Raw genomic sequence first — 21,405 nt, forward strand, 5'->3', positions numbered from 1 at the left:
AGTGTAGAGGTGAGGCAGAGGTGAGGCAGAGGTGAGTGTAGAGGTGAGGCAGAGGTGAGTGTAGAGGTGAGGCAGAGGTGAGTATAGAGGTGAGGCAGAGGTGAGTGTAGAGGTGAGGCAGAGGTGAGGCAGAGGTGAGTATAGAGGTGAGACAGAGGTGAGGCAGAGGTGAGTGTAGAGGTGAGGCAGAGGTGAGGCAGAGGTGAGTGTAGAGGTGAGACAGAGGTGAGGCAGAGGTGAGTGTAGAGGTGAGGCAGAGGTGAGTGTAGAGGTGAGGCAGAGGTGAGGCAGAGGTGAGGCAGAGGTGAGTGTAGAGGTGAGGCAGAGGTGAGGCACAGGTGAGTACAGAGGTGAGGCAGAGGTGAGGCAGAGGTGAGGCTAGAGGTGAGGCAGAGGTGAGGCAGAGGTGAGGCAGTGGTGAGGCAGAGGTGAGTGTAGAGGTGAGGCAGAGGTGAGGCAGAGGTGAGTATAGAGGTGAGACAGAGGTGAGGCAGAGGTGAGTGTAGAGGTGAGGCAGAGGTGAGGCAGAGGTGAGGCAGAGGTGAGGCAGAGGTGAGTGTAGAGGTGAGGCAGAGGTGAGGCAGAGGTGAGGCAGAGGTGAGTGTAGAGGTGAGGCAGAGGTGAGGCAGAGGTGAGGCAGAGGTGAGTGTAGAGGTGAGGCAGAGGTGAGGCAGAGGTGAGGCAGAGGTGAGTGTAGAGGTGAGACAGAGGTGAGTGTAGAGGTGAGACAGAGGTGAGTGTAGAGGTGAGGCAGAGGTGAGGCAGAGGTGAGTGTAGAGGTGAGGCAGAGGTGAGGCAGAGGTGAGTGTAGAGGTGAGGCAGAGGTGAGTGTAGAGGTGAGGCAGAGGTGAGGCAGAGGTGAGGCAGAGGTGAGGCAGAGGTGAGTGTAGAGGTGAGGCAGAGGTGAGGCAGAGGTGAGTGTAGAGGTGCAAAAACAGAGTGTGAGATTCGGTGATTTCTGTGTTCTGGAGGATCATCTCTACTTTCTACTTCACGGTCTGAGATGGTCCTGTGGAGCACCCCTAAGGTCATTCTGGATTCAGAGGGGACACTGTTCAGAGTCAGGAGTCTAAAAAAAACTCCTCACAGCATTCTGATATACTGCATGCACAAGCTAGGGATAGATATGAGTCCTAATGACCTTTGACCTATATTCTTATCAATGCATGGTTGGACCATAGAGAGTGTTTGTGAAAATCCCTCAGAGTTCCTCAGATCTGGCTGTAAAGCTCTGACTCTCAGCAGTACGAAGCTCTGGTGAACAGACGTTTTGCAATGCTCCTTTAAAATAACCATCTAAGTTTGGCCTTGGGTTCATGTTTACATACAGTACGTGTTACTCTGTGTGTTTTATGAGTTTATGTTTCACTGTAAAAATGCCTCACAGGTCTCTGGCTGCAGTTCTGGACTGACTCATTATTCTCTGATCAGCGTTTGTCACAGTCAGTCAGAAATGTTGGTTTCTAATCCGGTCTCTGTTTTCTAAAATGCTAATGCGATGCTGCACAGACTGATGCTTTAGGACCACTAAATAAGAAAAACAGACCGGAGGCAGTTTGAAATAAACCTGGACACTCTGACGTCCTCCTGTAGGGCCGTCAGTGATGATCGATCAGGATTAGTTTGATATTTCTCTGAGGAAAGCCGTCAGAATAAAACTTCTTTAAAGAAGGCGTCAGTCTTTTAGGACCAGTGTAAACCTGTAAAGAAGAAGTCCTTATGTGACTCTAAGTGTCTCCATCTGATCCAGAAACTCCTCTAAATCCTCCTCCTGTCTCGCTGTGACAGAGACACTCTCTAATTCCTCTGTGGATTATTCTAGCAGAGATTTATTTCCATAGAATGAGCCGGTTCTTAAATGCTCTGTGTGTCGTCTTCTATGAAATATTTAGAGAGCGTTTATTAGACGGTGACGGAGAAAGGTCCACGTTCTGATGTGAACTTTAAAGTCCCATGAGCGCTGAATGAAACCTCAGAGAAACAGAGGGAGGAGCCTGATGAGGCAGAGCGAGCTGTAAATAAAGCATGAAGGCTGCTTTATCTGACAGCTGGAATGACTGTCAGACACAGCTCTAGATCCAGGAGGAGAGACGATGGCGGTCTGAATGTGTGCTGATATTCATGGAAATGCCCCTTTAACACTCACCCATTCACTCAGAGACTCGTTTATGTTTGCACATTAAAGATGTGGACAGTATTCCCACTGAAATAACATCCACGTTCATACGGCAACGTATTCAAAACGATCTCCGTTCACATGAGACTGTGAGAAACACCAAAACGATGTAGTACACATGCCAGGCCAGTAGATGGCAGTGTGATTCTGCAGTTAACCAAATTAAGCGCACGCGCACAGACACTTCCTTCCTCTGAACATAAGTAGGAGTGCAGCGGTGTCCCCTGCGTCTCCGCTGACCCCAGTGATGGTGAAGCAAATCAACATTTTGTTGGAGAAGTTCAGTTAAATTCAGAAGAGTGAGGAGCGCGAACAGTACACTGGTGTCGGCCATCTTTGTTTTGGGCTTCCCATCCGTGCATGCATTATAAGCCTACTCGAGCATGGATATTTACTTCAGCCGCAGAGCGCATGTCCGTTTTCAGAAAGTGCCGGTCTCCCTGTTTACATGGAGACGGAGGTGGGGGTAACATTGCAGAGCAGACGGATACGCCCATTTCCTTGTTTCTCAGTGGTGAATCCATCTCTCAAAGCTCCCGTCTGAACCGTTTGGGCTGGTTAGAAAGTGACTGGACCAATCAGCTATGAGGGGCGGTACTTTCAGGCGCAGCAGAGTCGTGACGTAAACAAGCAGCAGCAAGAGCTGGTGCAGTTATGGAGGAAGAGATTAGCATGGATGCTGCTAAAGCGCCAGTTTTATCTTGACCTTGACTTGAACTTGACCACATTTCTTGGTTAAAAGAAGAACAATGAACAGCAGTGAGTTGTTTTCTTTTCAAAAACCACAAAAGTCGAGTACTGACATGTCTACAGTCACTGTTTCGCATTATTCCTCAGTAGCTGTGCACGTGCAGCTCGATAGCCGCTACGTCACATGTTTTGTTGCTCTGATTGGCCTGTAGAGATGTGACAGACAGAACGTTCATCCAATCACACTGCGAGTTTTTTCAAAGCCTTTCTGCCTTTTCTCAAACGTTTCTTATTGAATCTTTCCCTGATGGATGTGTCAAACAAATCCATCTTGCATGTCAGATTAAGACGGGGGTGTTTTGAAAGACTTCCACTCTGGAGCCTGTTCCCAAAAAGGTCTGTTTTCAGGCACCAAAACGCCGTTGCCATGTAAACAGACAGCCAAAACGCTACAAGACTGCGTTTCACTGGAAAACGTTTGTAGCATGCAGCTGTACGTAGAAGTAGTGTAGCGTCATCACGCTGGTGTGACGTCAGTATGTGGTAAATCCCCTGTATGTGTGATACTCCGGTGAGTCAAAGTAAAGCTGCATGAGCACAGTGGGCGTCTCTGCCTGTGTTTGGACATAACAACGTTGTCATGTAAACGGGGCCTAGGTTAACACTGAGGTGTGAAGAGTGAGCAGAGAACATATGAGTTCTTATTAAAACAGGCTGAAACATAGGTCAACTAAATAAAACATACAATTTTACTTCCACATTATCTATGATAAACTCTGGTTAACAGTCTGTAGAGGACACAAGGAGGAAACACCTCTGCACTCTAGTATGAACTTTAGAGGTAAAAATCCACCCTGTTTTCATGGCTGCAGCACCGTCACGTTTACCTTCAGAAATGTGAGACTTCACTAAACACTGACCTCTGCAGTCATTCACAGAAATCAGAGCATTTTTAGTTTTAGCTGAATAAATTAACAAAGATACGTCCCAAATGTGTGATACTTCTGATAAACATTTACTGCAGCTGCAGATTCTGGAGAATCTCCACTCGATGATGATTATTGTAACTGCTAGCTTCATGGAGCTGTTAGCTGAGTAAGGGTGCTTTAACACTCGGGGTCCAGTCCTGGATCCGAGTGCACTTGAGCCCAAAGTCCGGTTTGTCTGGGTAGTGCGAATGCAAATGAACCGTGCACCGGGACCAGGCCCACTTGGGGAGGTGCCTCGGGATGCGATTCAAGTGGAATCTGGCACGGTTCGGATGAGATGTGAACGCAACCGCGCCTGGACACGGGACAGAGCGCCGTATCAGCTTTATGACATCATCGTAAAAGCTAAACTTCTTTCCACAGCGCGGCAGTTTGTTCACATTTCAATAAAGGGCAGAAATCATCAGAATCCAGCCAATAAACGGTCTGTTGTGACACCTTACAGATGAACACAAGCTGGAGTCAGTGAGAGGAGGTGCAAAGGCAAGAAAAGTCTCCTGTCACCTCAAACCCGCTGTATCAGTGCAGCGTGAGTCCATTTAATCCTCTGAGCTGTAGCAGATGTGCAGATATGAAGAGTGAAGTTGTTGCCATCTTAAAAGTGATTTGAATCATCCATGGATGCAGGATGGACTTTTTGCCAGGCTGAACAAAAATGATCTTCGCTGAGGTCATGACCCCAGTGGTAGCTTGTTCTTCTTTCTCCTCCTTTGCGGGGTTGTAAACCAGCTACGTGCATACTGCCACCTGCTGTTTCAGACTGAGTAAATACACAAGTGGGCCCAGGCACGGATCGATGTTGCTAGTGTGAAAGCAAGCTAGCGGGGGGGGGGGGGGGGGGGATTGCCCTGCAGCCCGGTTCGAAACAACTGGGCCTCATGTGAAGCTCCCTTAGATGTGAGGACTTTTATGGGCTAAAACTAAAAAAATAGAAATGACTAAAATGTGACTAAAACTAAAAAGCATTTAATTTAAAGACTTAATCTAAAGCTAAAAATAGCTGCGAAAGTTAACAGTGGTATGCTCTGAAAGTTGAGTCAGACACAAACAGACCCATCTGACCTACAGATATCACAGATTCAGAACAGTGGACCTGGATTTTGCTGACCTCTGCGGGCCCCCAAGCTGGCCCCCAGAAAACTCCCCCCTCATAGGCAGCCCTGCTTTTACCCACGTCCGTGTTTCTAACCATCTTTCCTTCCGTCTCCATTTTCCAGGTTTCCAAAGCAGCGGCCGACCTGATGGCGTACTGCGACGCCCACATACGCGAGGACCCGCTCATCATGCCCGTCCCTGCCTCTGAGAACCCTTTCCGGGAGAAGAAGTTCTTCTGCAGCATCCTCTGATGACCCGCCCGCAGAGCTGTGCGGGCGCAGGCATGGCGTTTGCCTGGCTTACCTGTCTTCACCACACCTGAAGCGACTGGCCGTAGGCGTTGAGTTTTGCCAGGCGGACACTCTGTTATTGGTCGGCTCTGTCTGCCCGGTGTCTGAAGGTTTATTTGGGGGGGAGTCGGCTACCCAAACTGGCAACCCAGTGAGCGTATCATGTCTTGTTAAATAGGTTTGTTATTGCTTTGTTATTAGAGAACAGCCTTGCTCAGTGCTTAATGAGATGAGAGATTTTTCTTTTTCTTTTCGTGCTAGATTTTAACATGCCTCAGGAAACAGAAACTCGCCCGTGTCTTTGACCTTTTTAAACATTTATCCCCTCCCTTTAACGCATCCATCTTTGACTAATCTCCAGCAGAACTGCAGCTAGTCTGTCCTTGCTTTCAGCGAACAGGTTTGCCTATTTGTAGCAACACTTAGCTGAAAGCACCAGTGAAATTCGGCTCTTCCCTCTGTAGTGGTTTCTGTTTCAATTTGCCTGCAGAGTCACCAACAATTAACCCGGTCCATTTAGTGCTGCAGCAGAGATTCAGATCAGAGGAGAGAAACCTCGCCTCGTCTCACATAGAAATGATTTCACTTTGTGCAAACGGCATGCCTAATAAGAAGGAGGTGTCTGCACGTCGCTTCTGCTGCAAATAAAGAATACTTGTCCGTTGGATATAGGGTGTAGAGTTAATGTTTCAGCAGCCAGATGAATTCTTGGGGGTTATCACTGTGCAAACAAGCCGTAAGTCTGATATTATTTATAAATCTGCCCCCCTCCTAATGCAGCTCTGTTTGATTTACTTCGCCCTTAAATCAGAGGCTTTATGGTTTTATTCTGCAGCCTTGAATGGAATATTTCACACCTCCTCTTATTTCCTGGGCATGTTTCCTGAGCCTGATTCTTTTTGCCTGTCCTAGAATGAATGGCAAGGCCTTTGACATTAAAGCCAAACCCGAGGCCTGCATGTTTCTCCGCTCCTTTTCGACGGCCTCCTCTCTTTCCGAGGGGCCGTCAGTCTTTTAGAGTTGTACAGTATGTTACAGTGCCAACTTCTGTGGGAGCGGCGTGGTCGTCATGCCGCCGCCTCGCAGCCTTTTTTCTGTTTCTGTTTGTTTTGGAAGAAAAAGCACACTGTCGAAAACGTTTCCTTTAAATGGTAGTTGAATAGCATTTGCTGATTTTTACGATGAATTGTTCTGATCGTTCTGAATATTGTTCTTATGAGTGGTATTATTGAATCTTTGTTGCACAGCACTGACAGCTACATGACGTGTAGTGCTACTAAGCTTGTACGATATTTAGGTAAAACATTTATAAATCATGCAATTATTGATACTATCTGAGTATTTTTTAAAACAAACATTAAGGGTCGGTTTACATACAATGATCCCTGCACTGGTTCAGGCTTTTTGCATCCTTGTTTCTGTAAAATTTAGAGAAATTTCTTCTTGGTACTTGAACAGCTATCATGTTAGGAATCAGAAGCCGCTTTCACACATGCACTCCTGAATATTTCTGCCTAATCTGAGGACAGTCTGAAACTATCCACTGAAAAGTCACTCGTTTTTGTTTTCAGAAACGTTCAAATGACAATATTTCCATCCTGCCATGCACACAGAAAGCCCAAAAATGCTGGAAAATCTGTCCATGCATGTCAGGTCAGGAGTCGGTGGTGTGACTTTGTAACTGATCTAAACATGCATGCAGAACAGTGAGGTACAAACACACAGAAATGCTTCAAACCTGGTTCATACCTCAGCGCTGAATCAATAATAATAATAATAATAATACATTTTATTAGTGGGCGCTTTTCTGACACTCAAGGTCACCTTACGGACAACAATCAGCATGAACAGTCATAGAATAATAAAAACAAAAAACCTGTAAAAGAGTCTAAAAGCAACAGCTAGACATGATATAAAAGAAACACTAAAGACATGGATCAGGTCAGGAGGCAAGGTGAAAAAGGTGAGTTTTGAGGCGGGTTTTGAATATGGAGAGGGTCTCAGTGGGGCGGAGGTCAGGGGGAGTGAGTTCCAGAGGTGGGGGGCAGAGCGACTGAAAGCTATAGCCCCCATGGAGGACAGGCGGGGACAGGAGGTTGGCAGATGAAGAACACAGTAATCCGGTGGGTGTGTACGGTTGGACGAGGTCGGAGAGATATGGGGGCGCCAGGTTATGGAGGGCTTTGAATGTGGGGAGGAGGATCTTGTAGTTAATGCGGACAGGGACCGGTAGCCAGTGGGGCTGTCTGAGGACGGGGCTCATGTGGTCAGCAGAGGATACGGGCAGCTGAGTTCTGGACCAGTTGGAGTTTATGGATGGATTTCTGAGGAAGCCCGTACAGAAGGGCATTACAGTAGTCTAACCGGGACGTAACGAGGGCGTGGAGGGCGGAGACGGCTAATATTACCAAGGTGGAAATAGGCGGACCGAGTGGTGTTGTTACATAGTTACCGTTACTATGGTGACCTACGCTGCTGCTGCACTGGTGTCTGTCGCTCAATCAGTGGATGTTCCTGCTAGAAATGAGCCCAGCCTTAATCCCACACCATTCTGACCTGTGACTGGAGCGTAGAATGTTCCAGCTCATAGATCCATCAGCAGCTGGTATTTCTGCCATTATAGCCAAGAATGAAACCGATGCTGGTCGGCAAAAACAGTTTCTCTGTTAACACAAGCTCTGGGTGTGGTCCAGTTCTAAGTGAACTGCTGCTTCCCTACAGCTACATCCAAGCTAACAGCTACATCCAAGCTAACAGCTACATCTAAGCTAACAGCTACATCTAAGCTACCAGCTACATCCAAGCTACCAGCTACATCCAAGCTAACAGCTACATCCAAGCTAACAGCTACATCCAAGCTAACAGCTACATCCAAGCTAACAGCTAAATCCAAGCTACCAGCTACATCCAAGCTAACAGCTACATCCAAGCTAACAGCTACATCTAAGCTAACAGCTACATCTAAGCTACCAGCTACATCCAAGCTACCAGCTACATCCAAGCTACCAGCTACATCCAAGCTACCAGCTACATCCAAGCTAACAGCTACATCCAAGCTAACAGCTACATCTAAGCTAACAGCTACATCTAAGCTACCAGCTACATCCAAGCCAACAGCTACATCCAAGCTACCAGCTACATCCAAGCTAACAGCTACATCCAAGCTACCAGCTACATCCAAGCTAACAGCTACATCCAAGCTACCAGCTACATCCAAGCTAACAGCTACATCCAAGCTACCAGCTACATCCAAGCTACCAGCTACATCCAAGCTACCAGCTACATGTAAGCTAACAGCTACATCTAAGCTACCAGCTACATCCAAGCCAACAGCTACATCTAAGCTAACAGCTACATCCAAGCTAACAGCTACATCCAAGCTAACAGCTACATCCAAGCCAACAGCTACATCTAAGCTACCAACTACATCTAAGCTAACAGCTACATCCAAGCTAATAGCTACATCTAAGCTACCAGCTACATGTAAGCTACCAGCTACATCTAAGCTTCCAGCTACATCTAAGCTACCAGCTACATCCAAGCTACCAGCTACATCCAAGCTACCAGCTACATGTAAGCTACCAGCTACATGTAAGCTACCAGCTACATCTAATCTACCAGCTACATCCAAGCTACCAGCTACATCCAAGCTAACAGCTACATCCAAGCTAACAGCTACATCCAAGCTACCAGCTACATGTAAGCTACCAGCTACATCCAAGCTACCAGCTACATGTAAGCTAACAGCTACATCCAAGCTAACAGCTACATCCAAGCTAACAGCTACATGTAAGCTAACAGCTACATCTAAGCTACCAACTACATCTAAGCTAACAGCTACATGTAAGCCAACAGTTACATCTGAGCTAACAGCTACATCCAAGCTAACAGCTACATCTGAGCTACCAGCTACATTTAAGCCAACAGGTACATCTAAGCTATTAGCTACGTCTAAGTTAACAGCTACATCTTAGCTAACAGCTACATCCAAGCCAACAGCTATGTTTAAGCTACCAACTACATCTAAGCTAACAGCTAAATCAAAGCTACCAGCTACATCCAAGCTAACAGCTACATCTAAGCTACCAGCTACATCTGAGCTACCTGCTATGTCTAAGCTAACAGCTTCATCTAAGCTACCTGCTATGTCTAAGCTAACAGCTCCATCTAAGCTAACAGTTACAACTAAGCTTCCAGCTAATCTAAGCTAACAGCTACACCTAAGCTAACAGCTACATCTGAGCTAACAACTACATCTCAGCTAAAAGCTGTCTAAGCTTACAGCTACATCATAAGCTAACAGCTATGTCTGAGCTAATAGCTACATCTAAGCTTACAGCTACATCTAAGCTAACAGCTAGTTAGCTCAGCCATTGGATACACCTACAAACCCATACTGAAGCAGACCGGGAGAAGAGCGGCATCTTCTCTGAGGGCTGCTAAACTAAGCCCCGCCCACAGCTCCCACCTCAGTCGCCTTAAATGAAGCTGATTGGTCCAAACAATGCTTGGTTCGGCACAAACATAGTGGACAGGAGCTTTTCCAGATAGATAGATTCTCCTGATGGCAGAGATGGGGGTCAGACCGAGGGCGTGCTGCTTCTTTTCTCCTTCTACCAAACATTTGAAGACTAAAGAACATTCAGGGCATAATCACAGGGTGGGAACTAACTTTCAGACTTTTGGAACACTAAAAGTAAAGTCTAAAATGTCAGGACTTCTTACGGACTAAAACTAGACTAAAACTAAAAGACATTTCATTTAAAGACTAAAATTAAAAATAGATGCCAAAATTAACACTGAGGGTGCCCCCTTGTGGATTTAAAGTACGTCTGTAACCACCCTCTGACTGAACAACCTGGGCTCCGCCAAGAATGCTCTAAAATCCCTGTAGCTTTAAGACAATGCAGAAAGATGCTGTAGTCCACACACAGGGACAAAGGAGAAATCTATAAAGAGTCAGACAGCGGAGTTTGTTAGCTAAAGCCTCTTAGATATCGTTCCTCGTGGCAGCAGCGTATCACTGAAGAGTGCCGAACACTAAATCAAACCTAAACTAAAACAAGACCATGTCAAATTAAACTATTTTAACAAACCAGCATTAAAAGCTCAACTGAGATGGAGAACAGAAAGTTGAAATGAAATAGAAATAAGAACTCCTTAAATATTTCACTGACTATTATAATCAGGTTATACTGGCTCAGAGCCAGCGAGCGCTCTAGGGATGTGTCATCTGTGGACGGGCCAGTTCCAATCGCTAATGGGGGTTATGTGACATTACTGGTGACATTCCCAGTCCATATATTGGCCCCGCCCACATTACACCCAGCCAGAAAAATGGTGAAAAAGAACGCTTACACATCTGTGTGATTCTAATACGAACGTTAAAGAGCGCTAACACGTCTGTGTGATTCTAATACGAACGTTAAAGAGCGCTAACACGTCTGTGTGATTCTAATACGAACGTTAAAGAGCGCTAACACGTCTGTGTGATTCTAATATTAACGTTAAAGAGCGCTAACACGTCTGTGTGACTCTAATATTAACGTTAAAGAGCGCTAACGCGTCTGTGTGACTCTAATATTAACGTTAAAGAGCGCTAACGCGTCTGTGTGACTCTAATATTAACGTTAAAGAGCGCTAACGCGTCTGTGTGACTCTAATATTAACGTTAAAGAGCGCTAACACGTCTGTGTGACTCTAATATTAACGTTAAAGAGCGCTAACGCGTCTGTGTGACTCTAATATTAACGTTAAAGAGCGCTAACACGTCTGTGTGACTCTAATATTAACGTTAAAGAGCGCTAACACGTCTGTGTGACTCTAATATTAACGTTAAAGAGCGCTAACACGTCTGTGTGACTCTAATATTAACGTTAAAGAGCGCTAACACGTCTGTGTGATTCTAATATGAACGTTAAAGAGCGCTAACACGTCTGTGTGACTCTAATATTAACGTTAAAGAGCGCTAACACGTCTGTGTGACTCTAATACAAACGTTAAAGAGCGCTAACACGTCTGTGTGACTCTAATATTAACGTTAAAGAGCGCTAACGCGTCTGTGTGACTCTAATATTAACGTTAAAGAGCGCTAACACGTCTGTGTGATTCTAATACGAACGTTAAAGAGCGCTAACACGTCTGTGTGACTCTAATATTAACGTTAAAGAGCGCTAACGCGTCTGTGTGACTCTAATATTAACGTTAAAGAGCGCTAACACGTCTGTGTGACTCTAATATTAACGTTAAAGAGCGCTAACACGTCTGTGTGATTCTAATATGAACGTTAAAGAGCGCTAACTCTGACCAGGCATCCTGGATCAGGTCTATCATCTCTTCCTGACACGTTTCCTCGTTGCCGTGTTTACAGAGCTGTTTTCAGTGTTCTGGCATTTCTGCTGCTTTGTCCAAAACTGCTAGCACAGTGCTAAGCGATTTCCAGTGGAAGCAGCAGTGGTCCATGAGCGATGGCTACTGCCGGCTGAGAAAATGTGTACATAATTACGATGTTTTCATGGTTCCAGTTTTGAGCCAACACACCTCAAACGTCTTCTGAGAGGGATGGAGGAATGGTGTGGCGTCCAAACTGAGACAGACAGACACAAACACAGACGCTAACCCATCAGTTATAGTAGTAAGCTAGGGTAGGGTTAAGGGTTAAGGGTTAAGGGTTAGGCTAACCCAACATAAACGTCTGGCTGTTATTTTAGGTGTCATCTACCAAGGATGCTAACGTTAACCATGTTACTGATCATATCAGTGGGTTAGAGACAGGAACAGGAAGCAGCTTCATTACATGCACAAAGATGACGCTGGCTTTGCTCCAATCACAGAGTAGAAATGTCTTCATGCTGAATTTAACAGAATATTTCCTGCTGTGTCCCCATCCATTCACTCAGACACTGGCCGATAAAGTGCAGATCAAATCTGGTCGATAAATATCCTGTTTGCTGTTCAACATCCAAACGTCTGGAAATCTCCAGGAGTGTGATGCATGTGTGAAAGGGGCTAAACTGACTAAACCTATTGGGCTAAAGTTTATTTCAGGATACTTCTCATCTTTCTTTCCTCTCCAAACAACCTGAGACTGACCTCATCTGAAGGATGGTGCCAAATCTGAAACAAGAAATCTAACGGCTAGAGATGAATATTGCATGGATTTATTTCTATCTACACCAGAGAGAACTATTATGATATGAAATATTGCCTCTTCATTGACTTTCTGGGTGCTAATCTGCACACCCCTGGGGGTCCGGATATGTCGACAATGTGCAGCTGTATTCATGAATGGTTTAATCGTTTTGGTTCAAATAAAATAGCATTTAAATAGCAGGCTTTGTAAATCCTTTGATGGATCAAATGAATTAAAGGAAACGGCAACCCAAACATGCTGTGTGTTCAATATTTCTGCCTCACGCCTCTCTCTGCAGTCGCTCTGATCCACATAAAAGGACGGTGAGCGGTTGTGTGTCTCACAGAGGAGTGCGTGTCCCGGTGTGTAGTGGAGACCTCCTGTGGCTGAGCTGAACCACAGGCCATCTGGATGAAATGTTCATATGTCAGAGCGGTTTTTTAAAGGTTTATGAATCCATTCAGCCTGAGACCTTTAACACAGAGGAGCAGGCAGAGAAAGAAACACAGCAGAGAGAGTCTCCTACCATCATTCAGGCTGTCAGACGCTCAGAAACAGCCTTAAATGTTCTTATAAGAGAGACAACGGGAGCGCTGCTGGTAGCCCTGAAACACCGGTAAGGCTTCAAAAACGCTTCCGAATACCGGAACAAAAAACTCCAGGATAAATGATCCACATCCAGGCACTCTTAGAGCCTGCATCATCAGGCTCTTCAGGGTGTATCACCACACCTGGACCTGGATTTACATACCAATGTTTACTGGTCTGAAATCTCCTCCTCATTTAGGAAAATGTCTCCTTTAACCCTCAGGCATCGCTTTCATTTACTACCCTTTAAAGCCATGAAGGACAAAAATATCCTCTTCCAAAAAAAAGCAGAAAAAATATGAATCTGTTAAGTTTTTCTAGCAGTTTTTTTTTTTTTGCATAAATCTCTTAACTTCAGCTGTGCTCAAACTACCACACATTCAATCATTTTGAGGATTTTAACCCTTTAAATGTCAGTTTGATTACTTAAAGATCAAAAAAGATGGGACGTTTATGTACACGGATGACTCGAAGGGGTAGAAAATTTTAAATCAGATGCTACACAAAAATAAAAATGCTTTAAAGTCAATATTTTGGTTAATCATCGACATGTCCAAGCTGGATTTAGAAATAATGCCCCAGTCATCCAACATTTGGTTAAAGGAAGATTTCACTTTTTTTTGCTTTTTTTCCATAAAAACAACATTGACTTTAAGCAATTAAACTGGCATTTAAAGGGTTAAAATCCTCAAAATGATTGAATGTTTGGTAGTTCTGAGCACAGCTGAAGTTGTTTAAGAGATTTAAGTTTTAATAGCAGTTTTTGGAAGAGGAGGTTTTAAAGGGCAGTAAATGTGTTTCAGTGTTCCTCTGACCGATTAGAGACAATGAAGTTTGAATTCAAACATTAGCCTAGAAAGAAACTTTGGTGCAAAAGGTGAGACCATATGCACGAACACAGCCAGAATGGTGAGCAGAGAAACAGGAAACATTTGCCCAAATGGACAACAGTTTTCTGTCTCCATATGGGAGAGGAAAAGCTGTTAAAAATGGCCTCCTGGTTCCTGGTCCTGAGCAGCGAGTCATTTTTATTCATTTAAACATTTCAGTGCAAACATCCTACATGTAGTCCCTTTAAATAAGAGTTTAGCTGCTGCTGCAGCCACTCACACATCTATAAATAGTTTCAGTCATGGCGTTCGTCACTATAATGAGGACATTTTGGTGTTATTTCTCTCATTACATAAGGATAACAAAGTTGGTGTTTAAATGTCTCAAGATTTGCTGAAAACAACCAAAATTCACACATCACACAAACAACTAACTATATGGACAAAAGTATTTGGCCACACCTGTTAATCATTGGATCCAGGTGTTTCAGTCAGACCCACAGGTGTCTAAAATCCTCACCAGGCTCAGACATCTGTGATCCTGAACGGTCGTTCTGCAGAGCTCAGAGACTCCAGCGTGGTTCTGTGATGGTGAAACCTTTGACAGAATTCATCCCTGCTGGATATTCCACAGTCAGCTGTCAGTGATGTTATTAGAGAGTGGAAGAGTTTAGGAACAACAGCAGCTCAGCCATGAAGAGGAAGACCAGGTAAAATCACAGAGAGGGTCAACAACTGCTAAGGATCATGGGTAAAAGTCTCTGAGTCTCTGCTGATCCCATCACTGAAGAGTTCTGAACTTCCTCTGGCACTAATGTAAACACTAAACCTGCAGCAGGAGCTTCATGAATGGGTTTCCATGGCAACAGCTGCATGCGAGCCTCACGTCACCAAGTCCAATGAGAGCATCAGATGGAGTGGAGTAAAACGCACCGACTGTGGAGCAGCGGAGACGTGTTCTGTGGTGCGACCAATCATCTTCTCTGTTTACAGTCAGATGGTGAGTCTGGGTCTGGAGGATGCTGGGAGAACGTTACCTGTCTGGCTGTGGAGTTTGGTGGAGGATAATAATTCTAGTTATCCAAATCAGTGTATTCTGTCTTCACAGCCATATTATATCTATTTCCTTTTTGGCAGATGAGTAGAGTGCCCACCTTGAACAGGGATGAGGGGGTTTCAGTGGATGCTGCCCCACACCTGGGATGCTGTCCTGAAGAAGCTGCCAGTCAAAAGAGGGCGTGGCCGTCCTGTCAATCTGGAAACCTGCACATCAGCTAATTAGACATGTAACAGCGACATCACATGACTGTTCTGAGGACGACTGCAGGAAGTTAGCAGGTGAAACATGACAAGGTAACACAAATCTCTACTTTCAACAAGAAAACACAGGAGACAAAATCATGATAATGGGGGGCTGGTTTTCAGAGTCTGGTCTAGACCCCTTATCTCCAGTGAAGGCCAGTCTTAATTCTTCAGCAGACCAAGACATTCTGGACAATGCTACGCTTCCAACAGTTTGGGGAAGGCCCTTTTCTATTCCAGCAGGACTGTGGACCAGAGACCAGAGAAGGACTAGAAAGACTAGAGTCCTGACCTCAACCCAGCACCTTTGGGATGAACTGGAACAGAGACTGTGGTTCAGACCTTCTGGTCCAACATCAGAGCCTGACCTCAGAAACGCTCCAACTCCAGATTAGAGTACATGGATCATGATAATTTATTATTATTTAAAGGTTCATTTTGGGCATTTTTGTGCCTTTATTTGATGGAGGAGGATAGTGGATGGAGTCGGAAACTATTATTATTATTATTTTTAATAATAATAATAATAATAATAAAAATCTGAATAGAATGTCATTACAGTTCCTGCTGGTGTTATGGTCAGGCGGCTGAATACTTTTGTCCGTATAGTGTATTCCATATAGTAAATGTGAGTGGTTAAAATATTCTAACATCTGGATCCTGATGTCTCATTAAGGTCTGGGTGGTGAACAGACCAGCTGAGCTGTAGGATCAGTCTCGGTTATTTCAGAGATTTAAACCTTCATGGATATTTTTCCATTTCTCTGTCCAGTCTGTGGCAGCAGATGTCTGTTCACTAATGAGTCTGCATCTTCTCAGAGTTTCTGTCTGTTAAATAGAAGCATTTGTTCTTTTTTGGGTTAAAGTATTTCCCATCGGTGTATTAATCTGAGTGATTACAGAGATGACAGATGAGACCTGCTCTTAATGAAAGGGACATGAGAAAATTACAGGACACGCTCTCGCTGGGCCCGAGGACTGGCACAGCTCCAGGACAGACTTGGACTTAAATTTCTTGAATTTGTTATTCTGAATCTTTTGATGCTGTAAATCAAAAACCTGCCATGCCTACCCCTCATAGTTTGTCCATGTCGTATGCGTTCTTTTAGCGTCCTTGGGTTTCTTAAAATGCACTTTATAAATTCAAATATTATTACCTCCACCAGGGAGGTTATGTGATCAGGTAGGTTTGTTCGTCTGTTAATTTGTTAGTTTGCTTGTTTGTTCATTTGTCCATTTGTTAGTTTGTTTGTTTGTTCGTTAGTTAGTAAGTTCGTTCGTTCATTCATTTGTTCGTTAGTTAGTTTGTTTGTTTGTTTGTTTGTTCGTTTGTTCTTTTATTCGTTTGTTCGTTTGTTCTTTTGTTTGTTAGTTCATTCGTTAGTTTGTTAGTTTGTTCATTCATTTGTTTGTTTGTTTGTTTGTTTGTTCATTTGTTTGTTTGTTTGTTTGTTAGCAACATAACTCAAAAAGTTGTGGACGGATTTTGATGAAATTTTCAGGAAATGTCAGAAATGGCATAAGGAAGAACTGATTAGATTTTGGGACTGATCTGGATCACCGTCTGGATCCAGGAATTTTTTTAAGGATTCTTCACTATTGGGAGTCAGGGCTGATGGCAGAGGTCTGTGCTCTCTAGTTACTATTATTATAATAGATGTTTGCAGATGTTTGTGATTCTTGGAGCCATGTGTCCGTTGCATCACGTTTGTCTGTTTGAACATCGTTCACACATTAAATAGCATCTAGAAGGGTTTGATTTACCGGATGGCTCCACTGGTAGTAAAGAATCATGTTCATCCACTGAGCTCTCTTTTTACAGTTCTGTCCTTCTATGAGGTATTTCCTCAATGGATGTAAAATAAATCCCACACCAGAGTAATGTGAAGGTTAATCTGGCATGTCAGGTTGTTTCTCTGCAGCTCTGAACGGTTCTTAGATTAATAATAATAATAATAATTCATCAGACTTATATAACACTCTTCTAGGAAAACTCAAAGACGCTTTACAGAACAAACAAAAACAAAAACACAACAAAAAAAGGGACAGGAGGAAAAATATGAATGGTTAGGAGTCGTATGCATTGTTAAACAGGTAAGTTTTGACTGATTGTTTGAAGGTGGGCAGACAGAGTTTCTGATATGGAGGGGGATTGAGTTCCAGAGGGTGGGGGCAGCGATGGCAAAGGCTCCATCCCCCAAGGTCCGGTGCTTGGATTTGGTGATGGGATTTAGCAGGTTGGAGTCAGCAGAGTGGAGGTGGCGTGAAGGGCGGCGGTGTTGAAGAAGGGCTGTGAGGCATGGTGGAGCCAGGTTATGGAGGGCTTTGTAGGTGATGAGCAAGACCTTGAAATGGATTACACCAATCAGACTAAAAAACTGGAACCAGAGCACTCCTGATACAGACATCTGGCCTCATGCCTAAAAAATTAGCAGTGAAATGATATTAATTTGTCAAATCTCTACAGATGTGCAAGCATGGAGCTCATCAGTACATAGTCAGGGCATGATGCATGAGAGAGATGGATGCTGGGAGTTCAGGGGAAATGTGACAGTCATGGGAAATCTCCCTCCTTGGTCACATACGGGTCAGATTAAAGATTAAACAATAACTAAACGCATCCTAATGGAAATGTCTGGTGAATAATGGTGAGAAGTACTGCAGGTCTACCTTTTCTCAGTTCATAAGGAGGATGTCTCAAAGACAAGTGTAGAGGGGATTTAAAGCCTCAGCACAGCTGTGGTGTGGATTATTATCTGCATTTATTTTGAATTTAAGGCTCTAAAAACCTATTTTCTCAGTCAGCTTCTTGCTATGAACGGTGAGAATTCACATGAGCAAAGATTTGAAAGTTAGCGTGTAAAACTCTCCTTCTTTGGACCCTCGAGTTAGAGGAGAAATAGAAACTTAGTGAGATATACACGCAGGTATTGCAGGGGAAAAAAGGTGTTTTATGTTCCAAAAGCTTGTATTAGAAATTCATGAATTAGGTCTGAGTGTGATGTGGTGTGCCGGTGTTCTCAGCTGGGACCCGACTGCAGAAAAAGAAATCTAGAGGAACATGCAGCGAGTGTTTAGAGCGCTGCGAGGCAACGCCAAGGAGGAAAAAATTAATACACATGGGCTGGAGTGGTATAAACAGAGATATATATAAGTATGCAATGTCTAAATAAAAAGTGAAACAGAGTTGACAAACAAACGAGGAGAGACGGGGGCCAGGTTTCTGCAGAAGAACAGGATGTTCAGGGGGATTTGAATCTCTCCTCCTTTCAGATGAATGATGATTTTCAGGGAGAGAACTGAATCATTGTAATGAGTTTATTTGTGAATGTGATTCCAAAAGAATTATATAACGCACAGGAAAGTAATTATCCCAGGGGCAGCAGGTTATCTAACCTGTCTGAGCGGTGACCCCCCAAAGTCTTCAGAAAATACAAAGATTAAAAGAAAAGTATTTCTTCTGAGAGCTGCATCCTGGTTTAGAGCATCATTTCTATTCACTACTAGGGCTGTGAACATTTTCAATACTTCATTCTCTTTGATGCTACACGTTTTAAAATGACACAGTCTTTGTTATTTAAGTGATAAGTAGAGTCAGAAAGCACTGAAGCTTTCAGAAATGGCATCTATGCCCAGGAGACGAATGACTGTGGAGACCTGCAGCCAGACTCCGTGGCCTTAACTCGGCTGGACCTTTCCTTTAGGACGGCTTTGATTTAAATTTGATGGTACTGCTGCTTTAAAATCAAAGTTTAAAATTCAAGTTTCCTGACAACCCTACTCACTGCATCTGCACAGATGCATGCCCATGATGTTGTCTGCTAAACTCAGCTAAAATAGGATGTCACAGAGAAGATAAAAGACTGTGCACTATTGTTAAGGTCCTCATTTTAATTTTCTATCGTAGATATTTTTATAAATATTGTGTCTACAGATATGTGTAGTTAAAGTATTTTTTTACCTCTTAAAGACGTTCAGACATTTCAAAATATATTCTGGGGCTTTTTATGCTCTCTATTTACAGAGGAGGACAGAGGACAGAGTCAGAACCAGGGAGAGACATGATGGATGGGGACTTGAACCAGGACCATCCACGTATGTGGGCCGTGACAGAAACTCCAGGATAATCAGCCCCGCTTTCAAGATTTTTCACTGCTGTTAGTTTCAAATGTAATTCAGCCCATTTCTAGTTACATTAAGGTGGTATTTTACACTTGGATGGGTGTGGTCTCTGAATGAATGGGTGTGGTCTCTGAATGGATGGGTGTGGTCTCTGAATAAATGGAAATGGTCTCTGAATGGATGGGAGTGGTCTCTGAATGGATGGGTGTGGTCTCTGAATGAATGGGAGTGGTCTCTGAATGGATGGGAATGGTCTCTGAATGGATGGGTGTGGTCTCTGCATGAATGGGAATGGTCTCTGAATGGATGGGAATGGTCTCTGAATGGATGGGAGTGGTCTCTGAATGGATGGGTGTGGTCTCTGAATGGATGGGTGTGGTCTCTGAATGGATGGGAGTGGTCTCTGAATGGATGGGAGTGGTCTCTGAATGGATGGGAGTGGTCTCTGAATAAATGGAAATGGTCTCTGAATGGATGGGTGTGGTCTCTGAATGGATGGGTGTGGTCTCTGAATGGATGGGTGTGGTCTCTGAATGGATGGGAGTGGTCTCTGAATGGATGGGAGTGGTCTCTGAATGGATGGGTGTGGTCTCTGAATGGATGGGTGTGGTCTCTGAATGGATGGGAGTGGTCTCTGAATGGATGGGAGTGGTCTCTGAATGGATGGGTGTGGTCTCTGAATGGATGGGAATGGTCTCTGAATGGATGGGAGTGGTCTCTGAATGGATGGGTGTGGTCTCTGAATGGATGGGAGTGGTCTCTGAATAAATGGAAATGGTCTCTGAATGGATGGGAGTGGTCTCTGAATGGATGGGTGTGGTCTCTGAATGGATGGGTGTGGTCTCTGAATGGATGGGAGTGGTCTCTGAATGGATGGGTGTGGTCTCTGAATGGATGGGAGTGGTCTCTGAATGGATGGGTGTGGTCTCTGAATGAATGGGAATGGTCTCTGAATGGATGGGAATGGTCTCTGAATGGATGGGAGTGGTCTCTGAATGGATGGGAGTGGTCTCTGAATGGATGGGTGTGGTCTCTGAATGGATGGGTGTGGTCTCTGAATGGATGGGAATGGTCTCTGAATGGATGGGTGTGGTCTCTGAATGAATGGGAATGGTCTCTGAATGGATGGGAATGGTCTCTGAATGGATGGGAGTGGTCTCTGAATGGATGGGAGTGGTCTCTGAATGGATGGGTGTGGTCTCTGAATGGATGGGTGTGGTCTCTGAATGGATGGGAATGGTCTCTGAATGGATGGGAGTGGTCTCTGAATGGATGGGAATGGTCTCTGAATGGATGGGAGTGGTCTCTGAATGGATGGGTGTGGTCTCTGAATGGATGGGAGTGGTCTCTGAATGGATGGGTGTGGTCTCTGAATGAATGGGAATGGTCTCTGAATGGATGGGAGTGGTCTCTGAATGGATGGGTGTGGTCTCTGAATGGATGGGTGTGGTCTCTGAATGGATGGGAGTGGTCTCTGAATGGATGGGTGTGGTCTCTGAATGAATGGGAATGGTCTCTGAATGGATGGGAGTGGTCTCTGAATGGATGGGTGTGGTCTCTGAATGGATGGGTGTGGTCTCTGAATGGATGGGAGTGGTCTCTGAATGGATGGGAGTGGTCTCTGAATGGATGGGAGTGGTCTCTGAATGGATGGGTGTGGTCTCTGAATGGATGGGAATGTCTCTGAATGGATGGGAGTGGTCTCTGAATGGATGGGTGTGGTCTCTGAATGGATGGGAGTGGTCTCTGAATGGATGGGAGTGGTCTCTGAATGGATGGGTGTGGTCTCTGAATGGATGGGTGTGGTCTCTGAATGGATGGGTGTGGTCTCTGAATGGATGGGAGTGGTCTCTGAATGGATGGGTGTGGTCTCTGAATGGATGGGAGTGGTCTCTGAATGGATGGGAGTGGTCTCTGAATGGATGGGTGTGGTCTCTGAATGGATGGGAGTGGTGTCAAAAGTCAGTGAGGGGCGGTAACATTCTACCTTTTCTATAAAGTTTGTTACATAAGCCCCGCCTTTACAGAAAAGATTTGATAGCAGATGTTTGTTTGAGCTAATTAAAGTTATGAGATGCAGATTTTTTGGAGTCAAATGTCAGAAATAACAGCAGCACTGATGTGTTTTTTCTTAGTTCAGTCAGATACCTCAGTGTAGAGCTGAAAAAAATGTTAAAGTGTTCCCTTCTTC

The 21,405-nt window shown here is 44.5% G+C and overlaps 1 protein-coding gene across 1 annotated transcript in view; it reads left to right on the plus strand.

Annotated features, from left to right (window-relative positions):
• The window catches only part of LOC121511344 (guanine nucleotide-binding protein G(I)/G(S)/G(O) subunit gamma-4), a 39,762-nt gene extending 34,409 nt beyond the window's left edge, over positions 1-5,353 (plus strand). The window contains exon 3 of the mRNA XM_041789988.1: positions 5,073-5,353. Coding sequence (XP_041645922.1) covers positions 5,073-5,201 — 129 coding nt within the window. The 3' untranslated portion in view covers positions 5,202-5,353. The remainder of the gene's footprint in view (positions 1-5,072) is intronic.
• The last annotated feature ends 16,052 nt before the right edge of the window (positions 5,354-21,405 follow it).

Source organism: Cheilinus undulatus, linkage group 6 (genome assembly GCF_018320785.1).
Source record: "Cheilinus undulatus linkage group 6, ASM1832078v1, whole genome shotgun sequence".
In the NCBI taxonomy this organism is placed as follows: Eukaryota; Metazoa; Chordata; class Actinopteri; order Labriformes; family Labridae; genus Cheilinus; species Cheilinus undulatus.